General features: G+C 36.6%; 1 protein-coding gene across 5 annotated transcripts in view; it reads left to right on the top strand.

The window, feature by feature from the left end:
• Window positions 1-20,200, top strand: part of LOC136843437 (sorting nexin-13-like) — a 57,712-nt gene that overhangs the window by 380 nt on the left and 37,132 nt on the right. For 4 of the 5 annotated variants that reach the window (XM_067111926.1, XM_067111925.1, XM_067111929.1 and 1 more), the window contains exons 2-11: window positions 3,551-3,657; window positions 6,448-6,550; window positions 9,546-9,757; window positions 10,616-10,824; window positions 12,130-12,302; window positions 12,544-12,657; window positions 13,248-13,380; window positions 15,880-16,041; window positions 16,208-16,398; window positions 17,737-17,891. In XM_067111926.1, coding sequence (XP_066968027.1) covers window positions 3,551-3,657; window positions 6,448-6,550; window positions 9,546-9,757; window positions 10,616-10,824; window positions 12,130-12,302; window positions 12,544-12,657; window positions 13,248-13,380; window positions 15,880-16,041; window positions 16,208-16,398; window positions 17,737-17,891 — 1,559 coding nt within the window. Of the gene's footprint in view, window positions 1-29; window positions 148-3,550; window positions 3,658-6,447; window positions 6,551-9,545; window positions 9,758-10,615; window positions 10,825-12,129; window positions 12,303-12,543; window positions 12,658-13,247; window positions 13,381-15,879; window positions 16,042-16,207; window positions 16,399-17,736; window positions 17,892-20,200 lie in introns of those variants that run through there. The other variant, XM_067111928.1, reaches the window with a different exon arrangement.

The following is a 20,200-nucleotide window of genomic DNA, read 5'->3' as shown; positions in this document are numbered from 1 at the left end:
GAGGTTATGACCTAGCCTGGGGTGGTGGTTATGACCTAGTCTAAGGTGGATGAGGTTGTGACCTAGCCAGAAGTGGAGGCTGTGACCTAGCCTAAGGTGGAGCAGATTGTGACCTAGCCTGAGGTGGAGGTTATGACCTAGCCCAAGGTGAAGAAGGTTGCAATCTAGTCTGAGGTGTTGGGTATGCCCTAGTCTGAGGCAGAAGTTATGACCTAGCATGAGATGGAGAAGGTTGTGACGTAGCCTAAGGTGAAGGTTGTGACCTAACCTGAGGTGGAGGTTATGACCTAACCTAAGGTGGAGAAGGTTGTGACCTAGTCTGAGGTGGAGGATATGACCTAGCCTAAGGTGGAGAAGGGTGTAATCTAGCCTAGCCTGAGGTGTAGGTTATAGCCTAGTCTGAGGTGGAGGTTATGACCTAGTATGAGGTGGAGAAGGTTGTGACCTAGCCTAGAGTGGAGAAGGTTGTGACCTAGCCTGAGGTGGAGGTTATGACCTAACCTAAGTTGGAGAAGGTTGTGACGTAGTCTAAGGTAGAAAGGCTTGTGACCCAGCTTAAGTTGGAGGTTGTAACCTAGCCTAAGGTGGACAAGGTTGTGACCTAGCTCAAGGTGAGGGTTGTGACCTAGCCTAAGGTGATGTAGGTTGTGATCTAGCCTAGGCTATGCTAACAGGAGTGAATGCCGAGTTAGTAGTCAGGGCTACTGTGGGTATAGTATATAAGCATTTCAGAGAAATATGATCTAAGCAGACTTACCTTAACCTAACCTAATCCGTGGACTTTGTGTCCTAACCTGGCCGAGGGGATTAGCTCCCCTTGGACCCCCCATGCACTTTGTGACCCCTTACTCTGCGTTCTACCCATTATGTATGAAGTGTTACATCATAGGCCAGGCTATGTAGCCTAGGTCAGTTTTATGAATAATAGATCTGTTGGTCTTTTCTACCAGAGCTATACTATCCCGTAGGGGGTAGAGCCATCAGTGCGCCTATGTGGGGCACTATAGGCATTACTGTAGGTAGTTTACAGCATCCCTTTGGCCCATGCTGCACCCATTTTTTAGCCTTTTAATTATATCTGTTCTGCTGCTTTTCTACAGTCTTGCTGTCCAACCACTCACTCCCTCTTTTTCACTTTCTCAGCCTAAGCACTGAATGGCTGAAAGTGCCCCAGAGCTTGGCTGTACAGCTGAATCAAATCAAATCAGGTCGAGACAAGGCTACCGTAGGCTATTGGTTGTGATGGGGAGGTATGATTTTGATTTTATTTCCCAGTATTGTAGTTATGGATTTCCTTTTCCCAAAAGATGTGGAATTTTTGAAGAGAGACCAGCAATGAATTTTATTATGTATACTTTTAAATGTCATTTAGAACAAATTTCCTTTTATCCCATTTCTTTTGGAAATAGTTATCATTATAATAGTATCATGTGATGCACTAGTCTATTGTATTGGCAAATGGTGTTTGTTTATGCATGAGATATATAGTCTATCTATCGCAAAGGAATGTGAGTTTATAGGAATACAGCCTAACATTCCTTATTTTAACCCAACATGGGGTATGGTGTCCTATGTGACCCCTTCCCAGCATGACTACAGGCAAAGCATCCAACCAACTAGGGTTAAGTTTGTAATGAAGAGAGAGACAGATAGGTGACAGCACATATTAAAGGCTACTCTCAGATTTTGTTAATAAATATGGTAGCATGCATCAATATATCAAAGATATATAATGCATGATTTCAGTATCTTGATACAGTGAGGTTTTACTCTAAACCATGGAATAATTCTATTCTGAAGTTGAAAGTATAATTTCATTAAGTTTACATGTTTACCTGAGCATTTTTGATGTTCAGTTCAGGAGCAGATTTGTAGTACCGTACCCCTCCCCCCCTTTATATTCTACAATTATGGGGACCACAGTAAGAACCAGAATTTTTTGATGGGTGAAAATACAAAGCAAGTTAAGTGCATGTATGTATCTTACCCACCCTGACCTAGGGTGCTGGGTATCTTTGTGGTTGGGGTCCCGATTACAGTCCGTTAGTCCGAAGGCCCGATAGTCCGAAGGTCCGATAGTCGTAGGTTGGTATTTTTATGGGTGTTTACTGGTTACAATTTTGCCGTATTAGCTATGGAGGGTGGGGGCTGATTACAGTCCGTCGGACTATCGGGCCTTCTGACTTTCGGACTATCGGACCTTCGGACTATCGGGCCTGCTGACTTTGGACTTCGGACCTTCGGACTCGGGCCTGCTGACGGACTATCGGACTTTCGGACTATCGGGCCTTCGGACTATAGGGCGGTCACCGGGGTCCCCCCCAAAACCTCTACATAACCTAACCAGTGGCACCATAACTTGAAATGGAAAATAAAAATGGCCTTGCAACTAAACCTGACTACACCTAACCTAACCTAACTTAGGGTGCTGGGTTCTTGGCTGGCCGGGTGGGCTGTTACCCTATGGACACCCCCCCCACCTAACCTAACCTAGGGCACTCTAAGGGTTATGATATAACTTAACTACAGTTAACCCAACCAAGGGCGATGGATTATTACCAGAGCAAAGTTCCCTCCCCCGAGTTTCACCACCTAACCCAGCCTATGGCACTATAAATTAAATTAGACAGGGTTTTGAACATAACTCACCCACACTCAATCTAACCAAACCTAGGATGCTCAGGCCTTACTAGGCTGCAGACCCTTGCTAGCATGGCCTAGGTCATCAGGTACGTACCTACTTAGAAAACACAGGTGATTGACCTACTCAGCAGCTTAACAGGACATTCCTGGTGTTCTGCTCTCCTTTTTTAAACTTCTGGCCTGCCTTGGAATATGCTTCCTAACACTCATTGGCATCATATTGAGTAGTACCTTGATCTGCTAGCTCATCTGGTCCAGGCTCTTAGAAAGATTCCCCCATTGACTATGGTTGATATGATTCCTAAAGATATCTTGAAAAAGATTGGAGAGACAGATTTTGTACTCAATGATCTCTGATTCTTCAGTCAGTTCACAGACCCCGCAAGTCTTCATTTCAAGAGGACTCCATAGATACACAATATTGCCATACACCAAAGTCCCTACTCCCTTAAGTTCGGTAAAGTGTGCATGATATGTCAACTTCAGAACAAAGCATAACACTGAGCCAGTGAGTGGAAAAATGGAGGAGGGAGCCATGACCACCCCCCTTTGTGGGTTACTTCTCATCATCCTGGAAATGGAAGTGTTTTCTATTGTAAATGTCAGCTTAGTCCAATTTATGAGTATTAATGTACATTAATAAGCTCTAGCAGGAAAATGTTGTGTATTACAAAATACAGTATAGTACATCTGAATTGCTGTGCTTTTCCATTGTTTGTGTAATAATTAAAAATAGTTTCTATGTAGCTACCAAATGTTCAAGTAATTTTCAGGTCCATACTGTGTTGGTCTTGTGTACACTAAAGAGCTAACTGTAGTAGTAACAGATTTGAAACCAAATATTGTTTGCACATTTTTACTGTGCTGTTTTGTAATGGAGGCTTTAATGTTTTATTTTTGCTTTCAGATGGCAGTAATAGGATGGATTGTATTAGGAGCAGCACTACTACTAGGTTCATTTGGGATAAAAGCTTGTGTAACACTTACCCTGTCAGGCCTTGTGTTTTGTGTTGGGTAAGTCTTTAATAAAAATGTTTTGAACTGTTTTAACTTAAAAAATTATGGTAATTTCTCTTAATTTTGATACCAAAATGGTTTATAAACAACTTGTCTTCAGGCCAGTGCTAATTGCATTTTACTTCTGGAGGATGCGAAAAGAGAAGCCAAAGCACTGTCACTCTTTTTTGGATGTCACTAGATGATCAGAGGTGTTAGGTTTACAGACCCATACCCTGTAGTCTACTTCTTTTACAAAAATTTGGTGGATGTGGCATAGAAGAGAAGAAGTACATAGTTTGATTTGTGGTAGGAAGGAAACCTGAATATCATGGTGGTTAGTGAGAGGCAGTAAAAGAGAAGGATTGCTGATTGGGAATGACAAAGATTAGGTGTGTCTGGTGAGGCTAAAAGCACTTACAAAAAAAAATGGAGGAAAGAGAAATGGTTTTGGTACTTCAGGTGAAGGTGAAGCAATTATTAGTTGTTAGAAAAGCAGTAGACATGGACAACAATGAGTGCAAAAGATTCAAGAGAAGGAAAAGACTGCATTAACTGTCAAACCTCAAATGTCAGCAATTTGACATAATCAGACTTGGCTTGGAGAGACCATAAGATTTTCTGTTAATCTGTATATCGTTATAGAAAGTTTGTTGTACATTTTTCTTGTTATAGGTGTGCTTCCTATTAAATTTAAGTAGTATTTATATATTCCCCAAATATAGACTTTTCAGTTTTTGAAATTACTAAATGATGAACAATCTTTCTTTTGTATTTAGTGTTGAGGTCAGCTGTTCTCAGGTTTGCCATAAAGGTGACTTCACTTTCCCTAACACAACCTCCAAGCTATTGAATTGTTTTTTTTTATTCTCTTAATCATCCCTTGTTAAAGAAGTTGTAAAATTTTGTGTGTCAGACATCTGTTTTTTTTTTTAGTATTTTGCCCTTTTCTTTCTTTTTCCATTTAGGTATGAACTTTGTTGAGACATTTTGCAAGTCTTCCCCATTTTGTTTGTTTAAAAGAAATAAACCTTGATTTCAGCTTTGGCTACATAGATTATACTACATTTATTGCCTAAAGAAGCCATAGTGATGTTAGTGTAATAGCATTGGCAGTACTGTGCATTCATGATTAACTAGCAGATGCATTTTTGCTGTTATGGTAAGAAACAAACAAAGACTGAGACTTATTTTTTAAATTAATTTAAGTCAAATGCAGGAGTTAACAGGGACCAGAAATTCCTCATACCTGTAGCACCAGCTTAATGAGAAAGAGGGGTTTGTGGTAGTTAGTTTAGAGATGCAGGGGGAGATCAAATTGCAGTGCAATTTGATTTTGTTGTTAAAGCTTGGTAGCAAGGAACCCAACCAGAAAGTAAGGAGCTTGGGTTTACAGGCCACTCACGTTCTTGTCAACCCTCAGTTTTTCTTTGGCTGCTTTTATGTTAAGATGTCTCCATTGTTACTGTGGTAACGATGTTTCCTGTTCTGTAACACCTCTGGGCAGACTCCGAAGTAAATTACCTTATATCGTTTATGTCATATTATAAGCCAGTGACCAGAAACTATTAATAGAAGTGTAAAACAAAATAGAGATATGTTATAGGCTATTTAAGACTTAACAGTTCTGTCTCTTCTTGAAATACTGCTCATCAAATTTACTTCATCTAAAGTTATGCTTGGGCATAGATTGACAAAGCAGATGTGAAGGACGACAGGTCTATGCTTTCTTTTCTTTGCATCCATCCCAGGCATCAACAGTCTAACCTGTGCTCATGCTGGAGTGGCTGATACCAGGGAGTTTCACAACCAAGCATATGTCTAAGAACTTGTTTCATGATGTGTTTTTTCTGTCCCTGTTTACAAGGATAAACTTGTTAAACCCTTATGGAGATGATATTTGCTGCCTTCTGACATTGAAATCCTGTACCCTAGATGGGAAAGGCAGTTTCCCCCTAGTATGGTTTGACATGGACCGAATTACCATGGAACTATCAGTTTTCATAGTAGTTCTGCCAAGCTGTTTAGGAGCCACCAATCCCCTGTTCATTTACATGGCTGGGAAGCTCATTTCAGGATGCAAATGACCATCCCTTCACTATCTTGTTGTATGGGACTTGGTCAGGGTTTGTAACTGCATGCTTCGATTTTGTGCTAAATAGTGCTAGTCAAGTTCCATCTAAGGAGTGAGTCTCCAAGTAAAAGACAGAGGTTTGTATTGACATGAAGAACAGGTTGCAGTTTTTTAAGATAGGGAATACAGTTTTTGTAGATCTACAAACCTGAAGCCTTTTATCATATCCCACCTGTAGCCAGTTTCAACAAATGAACTGGCTAATGCTAAAGGTATATCTATAAAAGATTTCATGTTTGTATTTTATGTCTATAAAAAATGCAATTTATCTTTTAAAAATGTCAAATTTGTCTTTTTTGAAAAGTTTATCCTTGTGAACAAGAGAAGAAATAGAGCATTGCTATGAATTGTCTCTTAGATTATAATTTATCCCTGTATAAGATGTATTCTACTGAGAGCCTGGCATGGGTCACTGTAGATAGTACTAGATGTTTTTCCAGTGTATCTTGGTATCAATTTTAAAAGAAGAAGTGGAGCTCCTTAGTCTGGTTAAATGACTATAGAGAGATATGATAATTCTTGATGACCGTTGTGTGAATGATAAGTAGTTGTAAGGTTGTATGTTTGTATGTGGAAGAAAATTTCTATCAAATATACTATTTTAATCACTTGAGGGTTGTGTTTATATCATGTTATGCTAAAGTGCCCATTAACTTGCTGCTTTTTCTTTGTAGATGGCTTGTATCAGTGCGATGGTGCTGCTTATTGGAGAGCGAGTATATGTGGCTCAACATTCACAGGTCCCATCTTCCTCTTCCACCTGGGCAGCATGACAAGGTAATACATGAAAATTATTTTATCAGAACCAAAAAGACAATTACTTTCTTAAGATATTAGTCCAAATGTTAATGTGATTAAACTGCTTAGCATCATCATGGCTGAAGTGTAGGCGTATCCAAACAACAAAAAAATTCTCCCATTTGAATTGAGCAAAAGCGCTCACTCCCTCCTTATAAACTGGTAAAATAGGTGCTAGGTGGAAACCCTTCCTCTGACCTGTCTTATTTTTAATAAATTAATAACTGTTGGTTCATATTACAATAAGAAAAAATGTAATGAATGCTCATGTGCCATCTAACTTTATAGCACAGGAAAACCTCAAGTATGGATCCTTTTACATATGTTGGTAATTAATGGACTGACTTGAAAAGTAAGGTGTGGGTACACATATTATTGATTTTGTTGATTTATGGAGAAATACATTAAACAGCAATAGCATAATTGATGTAAGACTTCAGCTCTCTGCTCAAACATGGTTATGTCAGATGAGCCACAGCTTACGTCCACTCAACAACGTGACTGTAAAGCATCCTCCCTGGTTGTCTATTGCTTGCTGTGTCAACATCTCCAGCTCTCTGCTTGGTTCCCTGACTGATTCTGTGTCTCATGATGTATGAGTGTTCTTTGTATTTTTTATAACCATATTGGAAAGTCTTGAGGTACTTTAGACCTTCATTGGTTATGATCATTGATCAGCTGTGTTGAACATCCAGCAATATGCCTTGTGTGCTTGGAGTTGAGTGTAATTGTCTGCCAGTAGCGTAGAAATTAGACAATCTCAGCTTAATGGATAGTGCATGGAGTGTGGTAGGCTGCGTGATTTTTTAGGTGAAGAAGCAAACAGTCAGTGATGCGCAACAAACAAGGCAAATATTTTGATTTTACCTAGAAATATAATACAGATGCTTTTGAGAAAGACAGCTGTGAGGAAGCATAAATGATCAGTTGAGGTGCAGGGATATCAGAATGGTGATGTATGAGTTGAAGTTCCAAGTATGCCAAAAGATGAAAGTTCAGAATTGTAATGCTTCAGATTGGTGGCTTTGGTGATTCTGTAATCAGCATGGCATCTCAGAATATGGTTGGTGAGGCAGTTAGTGCTCCATCAGAGGGCACTGAGCCCTTTCTAAAACAATGAACAGATAATGTACGAGATAAAGGCCTGGTCTTATCCCAACTGGATCACTTTGATGAAAAATAATTTATCTGGAAGCCTGTCCTGTGAAATGCATATGTGATGTTCTCAGGATGAAGCAAACAGCATATTTCTGCTTTGTGCTTCACCATTGCACGCATAGCCTTAAACCATATGTTGATCCTCTGGTTTCAGCAAGCCTAGTTTCGTGACCCCTGTTCCCTAGTAGACCATTCAAGGGTACTGTATACCATTGCTACAAGAATTGCTCTGTCAAGTACTTGTATGTTGCTATCATCAAAACCTGCAACTCTTCCAGTCACATACATTGGGACTTTCAAGTGGTACTTCTATTGAGGAGTATTTTTAGTGGCATTGTGTAAATCCATTGCTACTTCAGGATAAGCATGCAGTTTTGGTCTCTACCAGGCTGAGTGATGTTTGTTTGGTACTTTCCCCAAATTGGAGGGACAGATCCTCAAAATGGCAGATTTCTTTCTATATTTCTGTAGAATGAGATCTGCTCCAGTTGTAGAAAGAATATAGATCTACTCTCACAGATTTAGCATCTAGAGGCATTAGTGTGGTTTTGTCAAATGTTTCACAATGTATGTTCAAGAATTTTGAAGGGGAGGCTACACCTATCATCCTTGAAGTGTGCGTCATAGGATTAATAACTAGCCCTTACATATCTTTGAAGTGGCTCTTTAGACCTCATTTAGGAGTCACTCCAAGGATCATAAACTTGAAGACAGCCTTTCTTCTGGCTGCAGTCACTGCTTGGAATTTTAATAAAACCAAGCCTTATCCAGCCATTTTTCACACATCAGACAACTGGAAAATTATTTGTTTGTTTTATGGTTTTATGGTTAAAATGCAAGCAAATTCCTCACTCTTTCCAGCATCATCAAAGTAGTTATACAGTACTTGCATTACCTGGGAGGCTGTCTGATAAGGAAAATCTTACCCTTGTCCTGTTAGGGCTGTAAGTGTTGGCCTGAAAGAACCTTGGAGTTTAGAAAGAGGGCTCTTGATTTTTTTTATTTTTTATTTGAGCAAGCCCCTTGCATCCCAGAACATCAAGATCATTTGGCTGTTGAAAGTAATCCTATGCATCTGAGGTACAAGCATCCATATTAAAATTCTACCCCACTTGCTTCCAAAGTTAACACAGATATGTATTCACTTCTGAAGACAGCTACTCAATGGAGATTCCCCATCTACATTTGTTAAGTTTTGCATTAAAGATAATCCTCTGGTGACAACAAAACGTAGGGAAGGAGGACACATTTATCATCCTCTTCGTCCTTATAATATCCCTTGACTTCTGGGTGTAGATATCTTTGCTGATCTGCCGCTACACCTGATAACAGTTACGAGTTATTTTTTTTTACTTTTTGCTGTACTTCCACTTGCTAGTTGGAGTGCAACTCATGACTTTGTTATTAACTGCCCGTTTTTTTCGTATGTGGAGCTTGCTTGCACCTATGGAGTTTTCATAGTCAGTATTTATATATTGAAGTACTATTTTAGCATTCATAATTATTTTATTTATATATTGAAGTACTTTTGTGAGTTGTGGATAATGGAAATATGAAATGTGAATAATATCCAAGAGATATTAAAAATGAGTGGAAACCTAAAAAAAGAATTTTAAGGTCTCTAAAAATATTTTTAGGGATAATTTTATTTCCTTTTTTCATTTCATTTTCATATTCAAAATTGTGGCAAATATTTTGGTAATTTTTCTTTGGCCTCTCTCTGAATTCTTAAGCATACTTAATATACTGTAAGACCGGAAAAGTTTCCTTATTTTGTGGATCTTCAATTTCCTAACCTTTTCTTATTTTTTCATAGGTTGGAAGTAATGTTCTGTTAAGCAGCAGTGCAGAAAGACATGATCGACGAGTGACAGGTTCTAGCCTAATTGACGAGCAACTTCAAGATGTTGTGAATTTAGCCATCCGTGATTTTGTGTTGACTTGGTACAACCAGCTATCAAACCATCATGCATTCATTGCAAATCTGCATCGTGCTCTTCAGCAGTCTATGGTAGTTTTAGCAAACAGGTTAGTTGGTACCTTTACATGCACAGCAGAATTATATGCTGGAAGATCAGCAATTCAGATTATGAAAAATGTGCCACCATAGAAACTTAGAATGTTCAATGACTCTAGGAGTTCTATAAAAACTCAACTATTGTCCTAAAAATCCCCTTTTCACAGCAAATGAACTTTTCTTTCTTCTGAAAGTTTATATGCAGCTGATATCAGTGTTGGAGGATGTTGGGTGCTTACTCTTGTGGGTATAAAGGGAAGTGAAATGAAGATGTTCAGTAGGCAAAGTTCCAGTAAGTGTGACCTGACTGAATATTCCAGTTCAGTGAATGACTATTGAGCTTTCTGTAATGTTCATCCTTAATAAGTGGCAGACTTTGAGGAGTAGCGAATCTGAAATACTTTTCAATTATCTCAAGATGGAAGGGATTGATGGGGAAAAGGGATGAAGCTATAACATTTGAATGGTATGAGGAACCAATATAATTTTTAAAAATCACATTGGTAGGATAAAAGTGATAAAGCTATAACCTTTGAATGGCCAGATCAACCAAGATGGTAATTGAAATAAAATATTTGGTACCTAGGTTTTTGGTGTTGAGTACACATTTGTGCTTTAATTTATTGTAAATAGTAATTTTTTATGGCATTCAGCTGTTGTTTAGTTAACTTGTACATTGAGGGCTCTCCCTCTTGTACAACTACTGTATTAAGAATAAAGAACTTGGAAGAGGTTTATTGAAACCATAATACTGTACATATTAAGTGTGGAATAGTTTTGTCTCTGTTTAGACGTTTTGCATGTTACATAGTGTACAATTTCAGGGGGGGAGTCTTTTTCACTTTTCGAGAAAATTTTTCTGTTAACAGGTGTAAGAATATGGATTGGGTAGGATATTTGACTACTCGCCTCGTAGATGACATTGCATGTCATCTTCGCATCTTTCGAGAAGCAAGATCGGCAAGCAGGGGTAAAGTATCTAGTGATGAGCTGATAAGTCATTTCTTTGATTGTGAAGCTGAAAAAGAAAAGGACATTTGTCGTGATGAAGTTTGCCTCAAAGTTGATGCTGAAAAGGGTAAGTATAGTATCATTCTTTTCGCACTTATGGTTCCTGCCTTTACATTTTGGGAAAACTTTTCTTGCATAGTGTCATTTGTCATAATCTTGAATAATTTTGGTAAAAAAATTTAAAAAATCATTTTGATAAGGGAAATGAAATAGAAAGAGATATGGTAGTGGAATCCAGATGTCAAAAGAACAGTTTGAGAGAATGAAGATAGTCTTTAAGCTCCGTGGAAGGACTGGGAAGAAAGAAGGTGGGGATGCTTGTGAGAAGAGAAGGGGAGCAAGGAGGCAGGTAACTGTGACAAAGAAGAATGTTTGGGAGGAATTAGTAAACAAGATTCTCAAGACAGTAAAGAAGGAGAGTGTTGGGATTAGCAAGTAGATAAGGAAAGAGAAGATAGGCGAGAGAAAATTATATGTGAAATGAGAATAAAAAAAATTTTGAGTGAAAATGAAAGAAAAATGAATGACGAAGGCACTGCTTTTTAAATGTGCCTAGTAATGAGTATGGAAATGAACTGGGGAAAACTGACTGTTGCAGAGCATCTCCTTTTCCTTCGTTTATGTTTTATGTAAGACACTTTTCCCCACTCTGCTGAAATAACTTCCTTTGTTGGGTTTTCACATATGCTGGTAAGCTCTTGGATGATAGGCTCTCATGTTGCTTTTATGATGTACCTTGTTATTCCAGATGATCTTGGGGCTTTTCCATTTTAGAAAATGAATCTATTTTTTAGAGGGTAGTAAGGGTAGCAACAGCATGGAAGGAGTAGAAGGAAGGTGTTGCTAGACTAAAGGTGAACAATATTACCCCATTAGTAAAAGAAACTAGGATCTGTGATGCTTATGTAAGGTTAGTACTTTACTTCTCGTGTGATCACATTTCAAATGAAATTGCACATAGATGTTGTGTCTTGAGGTAGGAAAATAGACTGAGACTTCAGAGACTGAGATGCTTTGGGAATGTAATAAAAAAGGGAAGAGAAGTGGTGAGTCGGAGAAGTAGTCGAAAAGGAACTAGCTGGATGGAAACTGTTGAAGGACCAAGGATATCATTTACAAAGGGTGTAGGTGAAGAGAAGATAAGGTATAAACTTGGACAGGAAAGGGTTAAGAAAATCATTATATATCTTACTGCCTAATGGGACACCCTAAATAAAAATATGATTATGTGATGATTTAAGGTAATTAATATGTTATGCTATACATTGCTGTATTAGGCATTATTATACTTGAAGGATGTATAAATACAATACAGTATCTGGGCACCTAATGCCATTAGCCAGTAGTGCTGACGACTTTTTTTTGTTTCCAGATTACTTGAGTGACTTGGTTGAAATGGTGCTGTATTATGTTTTGCCACCAGAAGACTTCTCCAATGCTCCTTTGACAGCTGCTGTTGTGGAGATATTAGTGTCGTCTGTCATTCTGCCCATAGTTTCCCTCATCTCCGATCCAGATTATATTAATTCTTTAATTGTTTGGGCTGTAAGTCTTCATTGTTCCGTTTAGTTAACCATACATGAAGTTTTTGGATATGATTCTTTCAAAAGGGAAACCAGGGTAAAATATACATTGTCAAGAGGTAAATTCTTTGGCACCCTTCATTCTTGGGCTATGAAGTACATATCTTCACAGGAAATAAGTAATTTCACAATCTCGGAATTATAACTGATTGCTAGTTTTCAATGTTGTCAATTCCCTTTTAATATTTTTCATTTCCTTCCAGTGTACGGACATCCCAATAACAAGTGAGCTGTTTGTGAATGTTATCAAGTCTACTGGAAACTTAGAAGAGTTACAAGCAGTTAAAGACCTTGTTTCAAAAGAAATGGCAAATCTTGTAAGTTTCAAAACTGTTTTAGTTACAAATTTTATTTGGAGGTTATCCAAATGTTATGAAGTACAATTACATAAAATGAGCTTTGAATGCACACTTGCATATTTATATGGCAGGTAAAGGTTCATTCTGTATACTTTAAATACAATACTGTACAGTATTTAAATATGCTATAATGATCACTGATACTAATTCAGAATCTTTCTAAATGAACCTAGATTTTAAAGTAGATTAATTGAGTCACATTTCTAAACTCATAATTGAGGTAGTAGCTGTTCTTCTTTGAACTACTCCAAGGGTAAAGAAGTTGATGTTTAAGTGGTCGTAGACCAAGGGAAACTAGTGAGAAAGTCAGAAAACAAGGCAACTGAAGGCTGCAGGAGTACTGTAAAGAACTTTTGCTATTACTTACTGTGTGACCTGCAATGGTCACTGTAAATAAACTTGCTCATTACAGACAGAATGAATAAGCCTCTTCTACTCCCATTAGGGAGTACCGTAAGACTTATAGTTAAATTAGTGTTCTTAGTATACACAGTACTTGTTACATGCTGTTCTTATCTGAAGATTTAAGTTGTGCTTTAATTTTTCAGAGATCGCAAGATTCAGGAGGCCGTGATGAAGGGAATGAAGTTAAGCAACAGTTGAGCAGTTTGGAATTTGTGCGGCGAGTCATTGAAAATCGCATGAACAGAATTGATAGAGGCTCTGAAATTGATTCAATGGGTAAAGTAGTCATTACACATATTTTTCTTTTATTCAAAAATGGGTCATTTGTTATTTTTTTTATTGATTATTTCCAAGAAAAGTAGGTCGTTTGTTTCTTTTTGACTACAGTACTGTAGTTCTTATTTGCTAGTGTTGAACTGTTTCTCATAAACCTGGAAAAACATATTCAGAGCATTCGAAACCGTATTTTTAATGCAAGTGTTGTTTCTATTTGTCTCTACAAATGCAGATCTTATTATGTCATCTTCTCTGAGCCATTTTGAAGGTAATTTGTGAGTGTTTAAACCCCTTGGAATAATGGAATGCACAGACAGACTTGCGTTATCGCATAAAGAAATTTTTCTCATTCTTACAGGAGAATTTTGCAAAACTGTTAAACGAATGAAGTATTTTCATGACAAAGATATGTTCTTGCGTGTTTTATAGGGCTTAGCTATGATTGTTATGACAAGTTGTGACTCGTCATCTTTAAAATGACCACACCAACTCCTAGCCCAGTATCAGTGCAGTTTACTTTTGCTTGGTTTTAAGTAGATATAGAATAATTTTGATAAGCAGTGCAATTTTATATTAGACAGTACATGAACTTAACTGTTTCAATATCACGAAGTTGTGTTTCAGAATTTTAATTGAAAGTGCTTTACAGTGTCCTCTTGGTCTGTCTCCGGTTGTGCTATTGTTTGTCTTGTACTGTCTGTCCTGTCCATGTACTGTATTCTCATCTTGCTTTCATACTTTTTAATTACCTTGCTCTTAATGCTGTAGAGGAACTTTCCTTAGCTCTGTTCTTTAGTTTTGCATTTCACATTTTTCTTTGGCTTCATTGTTCTCTATTGTTCTAGTTTTGACAAATTTAAAATTGATATGAAAATTGGCTACTGGAATTTGATGCTGTCACCCATAATAGTGCAGATTTTTATGTTCATGGTCTGGATGCAGTTTTTCAGTTTTGAATATCTTTCCTTGAATGGCAGCTGTAGATGCCAGACATTGAAGCAGAGCACTAGTGGGTAATTTTCTTTAGTGGTTTTATAGTGTTATGATAAAATGAAATTGTTCTTTTATTGCATTTACACTAGTGGCTGTTAACATCTTCTTAAGTACAGAAGTAAACTGTATACTGTATACTCTATAGTGATGTACAGTATTTCTTGGTCTATTGTAGATATATATCAAATTTTTAAATGTAAATGTTAATTTTTTCATACCTTTGCAATTATGCAAAACATTCAGAAAGTATATCCATTTCCAGTAAGTGGTTTTCATTTGCAGAAGCTTTCAGCAAACATTAACAGTTTGGTGCAAATAGTAGTGGTAATAATAAGGCCCATAAATATATGGAATAAGAATTAGGTCACATGTTGATGTCTAAGAGTCAAAGCCCTTTAAAATCCCAGGGCACTTAAGTTGCTAAGTTATTCGAACTCAAAAAGTCCTAAAACTAGTGATGTACAGTACTTGAAGTATGAGTAATCACAAAATTGTTAATCAGGACAAATCAGATATTTACAAACAGTTGAGGCAACATTTTCTGACAAGATTAAGTAGAAAGGTATGTGTGTTGCATCCTAGTGTGCAGTATTCCAAACATAGTTAAACTTCAAGGGCTTTGTTAGAAGAGGCAAATGAAATTAAATTACCAAACTTTCCATTTTTCAGTAGTTTTATTGAATGCTGGGTTATCAGATTCTTGGATTAGTTATCTCGAACTCTCAATGTAAGTGCTCAGGATATTATTTTTTTTATTGCACTGAGTACAATGAATATGTCTGGAACCATTCTGGAACCTTGAAAAAACTAACTAGTATTTTTAGCTTATGAATTTACAGCACTTTATATGATGTGTAAGGGTAGATGTAAGCTAACTTTTGCTTTGCCTAAATATTGATAAACTTCGTTGAATTTCAATTAGCTGGAATCTGAAGTCGAAACTCAACTGAAATTGAGATAGAAAGGGACACCAACTTCAATGATTGTTTTCATGCCATACGGGTTGTATGAGATTCATAGGATGTAGAATTTATGTATCAAATTGGGGTCTGTTCTTTACTTATTCTTCTTTGGGTTTTGTGCATGTATTCTTTCTCCATAATTTTGCTACCAAGATCGTAATGGATAGCATAACTCTGTTCAGGGGTTCTTTCTTACTTTCTATATGTTTGGCTTTTTCAAGTTGGATGTTTTCTGAAAGCATGAGTCTTTGCCTTTCATCATAATTTTCATAGGGTTTTTATTTTATAATATAACTTATCTTTTGTATATTTTAAAAAAAGTACATCAGTTTTTCTATTTTTTCTAAAATTTAGAAAGTACACTATTTTTTTGCTCTTGGAGAAATGATAAATATCAATAGTCTTAAGAAATATATAAATATCTCTGTTTTTATCTAGAAATGTTTGTGGTTTTCACATTAATAATGAGTAAAAATCATTTTTGGAAGGAAGATTCAGTACGTGAGTTGAGTGGAATGTAACTAATTGCTTGGTGTCTTTTCAGGTCTCCCAGTGAACTTAGATTATCGACAGTTGGCCAGAGGAAAGCTCTTCCAACTTCCTCTGGAAGCCATTTTGAAGAATAGTCTGACTTTAGATCACTTTCTAAACTACATGGCTTCCATTAATGCCCAGCACTACATAAATCTGTATCTTAATGTTGAGTGTAAGTATGCTTGAAGTTAGTCTGTGTATGCTTTTATGAAAAAATGACTGTGAGATGTAGTTTTGGTACCAGTCCTTGTATTGTTAAGTTCTCTAGGGGTTGATATAACTTGTCTTACTTATGTAATCACATAATGGCAAGACTTTCTCCTCTACTACTTGCTTAGGTTGGAAGGCAACTGTGAGCGAGAGGCTGTGTACTTTAGAGTTAGAAAGACTGCACCATTTAGAGGAATCTGAAGCCCAGGGTGCTGGAATGAGTATGCCGGATCTCTGCCACGATCATTTTTCAGCACATGACCTCTCCTCCCACAAGGAAGAAGCTGAAATTATATACGAACAATATCTCTCTGAGAAGGTGCGTTTTGTTTTACCTTGTTAACTTTCATGTCTGATATTATCAGTATTATCTCCTGGTTTGTCAGTTGTTTACTTTACCATGAATCATAAAGTAAACAATTTGTGACACCATTATTGTAATGTTGTAAGAGCACATGAAACCATCTTCCAAAAGCATAATGAGTTTATCAGCAAAGATGAGCCCGTAAAGGACAACGAGATTGTATTTTATGTTCTCCTTTTAAGACAATACTGAAGCAGAGGTTTTTTTTCCTTGTTGGTATGTCAATCCATTGCATTAGATATTTGCTTGGTGGCAAATAGGATGTGAAGTCGCTGCTTTCCAGTTGAAGTTCCAAGTGGTAGTACATATCCTATTGCTGATGGTGTTGCTGAGATTGATGTATAAATTTTCTGCAGACTGTTGGGGAGGTCTATATGGGAGATGTATATTGAGCTTCTTCTTGTCAAGTATGTTCATCACAACTACCACTAGTGCACAGTTGACTGGATTCAAGTACTGTATTCTTCTCTTGCTAATTTAACTTTCTTGAACAGTATTCATAGGATCTTTACCATGTTTGTACCTTCATGTTCTTCACAACTTACAGCTTCCTCTTTTACTCACAAAAGGTTTGGGAAAGTTGGTATTTATAAGACATGGTTTTTTTTTTACATTTTACATTTTGTGTGGATAGTGCTCTTGATAGATTTAGGAACCCCCAACAGCAAAACTTTTTTAATTAGCAAGAAAATCATAATTTATGTAATGGTAGAGTTATTTAACCAACATAATAAATTTAGATATGTTGTCGTTTTGATTTTTAATAGAAATGAGTTTTCTTGGTCAGTTGTGCAATTTTTAAATTCTAACTTGTGCCACAATAAACTGTCATATATAAACTAGATCTGCTGTTCAAACATGATTGATATAATGTCTCTTCTTTTCTTTCCAATTTGCGCAGATTGTCAAAGCAAGTATTGTATAGTAATAGTTCTCTTCAAAGACTATTGGCCTACTCTTTTCTGTTATTTATTCCAAGCTAGATGATATAAACTACATTGTGCAAAGATACCATGTTCATACTTTCTCAGTGTTTTTTTTCTTGGTGAGAGGTATTCCAGATTTCCCTATAGGTATAAGCAGTTTCATTGTAAATGCAATAAGTTTTTTTCTGTTGGTGTATATGAAAAAGGGTTAGTTTTAGCATTTTATGGTTAGAATATTTATGAGAGACTATGGCAAAGTAAGGCATTTTGTAAATGGCTTGAATATACTTTAAAAAAATTTTTCAGGTGAAATGCTCAGGAAATACAAAGATCATTAAGTGGAAATAATTTTCCTTATACTTTGCAGGCTAGTCCGAGAGTTGCCATGGATGACAGTATTGTCAAAAGATTGATATTAAGAATACGATCAGAGAAGGTCAATGAAATGTGGTTTGATGAAGTCCAGAAAGCACTTTTTTCAATGCTTCAAGATGCAGAACCTTTCCTTCCATCATTTAAAAGGTAGGTTTTTATATGGGTATTTGTTTCAGAATTGTGGGCAACAATAGAAAACATTATCAGTTAGCCATTCATCTGTGCTTTAAGAAATAAGCTGTTATGCACCCTATATGGCATATGTTTATTTCTTGTGTTGGGCCTTGCAGATACAGTAATGTTGTTATTGTAAATCTTTTCAAATTGAGGTGAGAATTGGCATGTAGTAGGGTATTACTAACCAAAGTGCATTTGAAACAGGGAGAAGATGAACTGTTGAATAAGGAAAATGAAATAATATATGAAAACCACTTGGAGGCATGATCATGACTGTAAGTTAATGACAAGAAGTTTCACTAACATTCCTAGAAATTACTGTTGTCAACAATTTTTTATTGTATCAGGTTTTCCATTTACAGTTAAATTGGATACACACAGTATTCCTTGTTATCTGGATTCTTCAGGATTTATTGGGAAGAGGATTAGTGGAAACTCCAATAGCTGAGGTTATATCCTAAAAAACATTTGTTTCAGATACTTTTGTTTACAACAGAATTTGAATGATTTGTACTAGAATTAGTTTAATCATGTAAAAGTTTGCTCAAACAGTTTGTGGAATTTATAAAAGTTGTACCTTATGATAACCTAGGCTAACTAGTGTAGGCTGGGCGTAGTTTACATTCAACCAAATTAGTTATGATACACTTCAGTTCAGTTAACTTTATACAGTAAACTGAGAATGGGGAATAAAATACTTAATAACTGTCAAATACTAAAAGCTAGTGCACAAGATAGCAATTTAGGGAAACATGAATTTTCTCCACAGAATGTTCTTGCAAGTTGTAGATATACATATGATTTACCTTAGGCTGTTGAAAATTACTGTCTTGCTCACACTTTGGTAGTGATTACCCTATGTATATTTGTTTCAAGGTTGTGCTTATCATTCTAAAGCTTTATATCTTGCAAAAACAGCTGGTGTTGATGTTTTATAAATAGCCTATATTTTCAGCTTGATGGTTGTTCTATGCAAAACAAATTATGAGTCCTTTTGAACCTTAGGTTAGAAAATATAGGCACCTTTAGACCATAAGGTATACAGTAAGTTTTGGTGTCATTAGTTATTTCAGATTTAGGCCAAGACCATACTTTTCACATAATTTATGTTGGCCATTACTCCAATGAGAAAACTTAGCTTCAGAGAAGGGACACACGTTTGCTAAGTTTATTAGATAGGTGAAAACTGGGATATTGCAGCACTCCTCAAACCACAGTATATATGTCTTCAGAATGAGACCAATACCAGGGAGGTATCAAGTGAAAAGGTATTTGATTGCGTACCAAGACAAGTAGTAAGACTGGAATTGGAAAAGTAGAGGGTACTTGAAAAGAAAAACATTTCTGTATCTTAACACAGGACTTCAAGTGAGGACAAGAGCAGGTACATCATAAGAATTAGAGATAAATGTTGGTGTTCATCAAGAATGAGTGCTGAGTTCATAACTTATAATGATACTATAATGGGTGAATCTACAAGTGATTGTAAGTAAAATCAAGATTAGGTGAATAAAATAGAAACAGAAACAAAAGTCAAGTTAGGAAAATAGCTCTATGGATTCTGCAGGAGGTGTAGGAGGGGAATTCAGTGCTGTGTATTGAATGTAGCAGAAGGTCTTACAAAATGTTCAGGATTTATTATACAGGTACCTGAAATATATATATATATATACAAAATAGGAAAGAAAGAGGATGAGGACCATATTGTGGTTGAAGAACAGGCATTGGGAGGGACAGAGAATTTTTTGCTTTTGTGACATACTGGATTGTCAAGCTGGTTCTAAGAAGGTACTAAGGATAAGAGTAGTAATTGCCTTGGTGAAGTGGAAAGACATTAGTAAACTACCAGTAAATATAGATATCCCATTGCTAAACAGAACAAGAATTTATGGTGCATGTATGTGTAAGTCAATTAGTAACTTTCTGTAGCAGACATAGGCACTTGAAAATAAGGATGATATATTAAAAAGGTATAACTGCAAAATAGTGTGCATCATGGCTGGAGTGCATAAGGAACACCATATTGCAATGACCTGTAGTGTCTAGAGACTGGACAGTTAGCAGAGATCTCCAAGACAAATTGCACATGTGAAAGAATAGGAGAGGAGTGGTTGGTCAGGATAGTGACCCATTACTGGCTTGACATCTGACAAGACTGTACAGTAATTGTTTAAGTCCATTGCATATAGTGTTCTTAGATGGTAAGTCATGTGGTGATTTACTGTTATACCTGTTATATATAGAATCTTAAGACATTGTATTCTTACTCTATATTGAAT

The sequence above is a fragment of the Macrobrachium rosenbergii genome, chromosome 11, assembly GCF_040412425.1.
Source record: "Macrobrachium rosenbergii isolate ZJJX-2024 chromosome 11, ASM4041242v1, whole genome shotgun sequence".
Classification (NCBI taxonomy): Eukaryota; Metazoa; Arthropoda; class Malacostraca; order Decapoda; family Palaemonidae; genus Macrobrachium; species Macrobrachium rosenbergii.
Note: the sequence above shows the minus strand (reverse complement) of the source record. Positions and strands in the feature narration are given on the sequence as shown.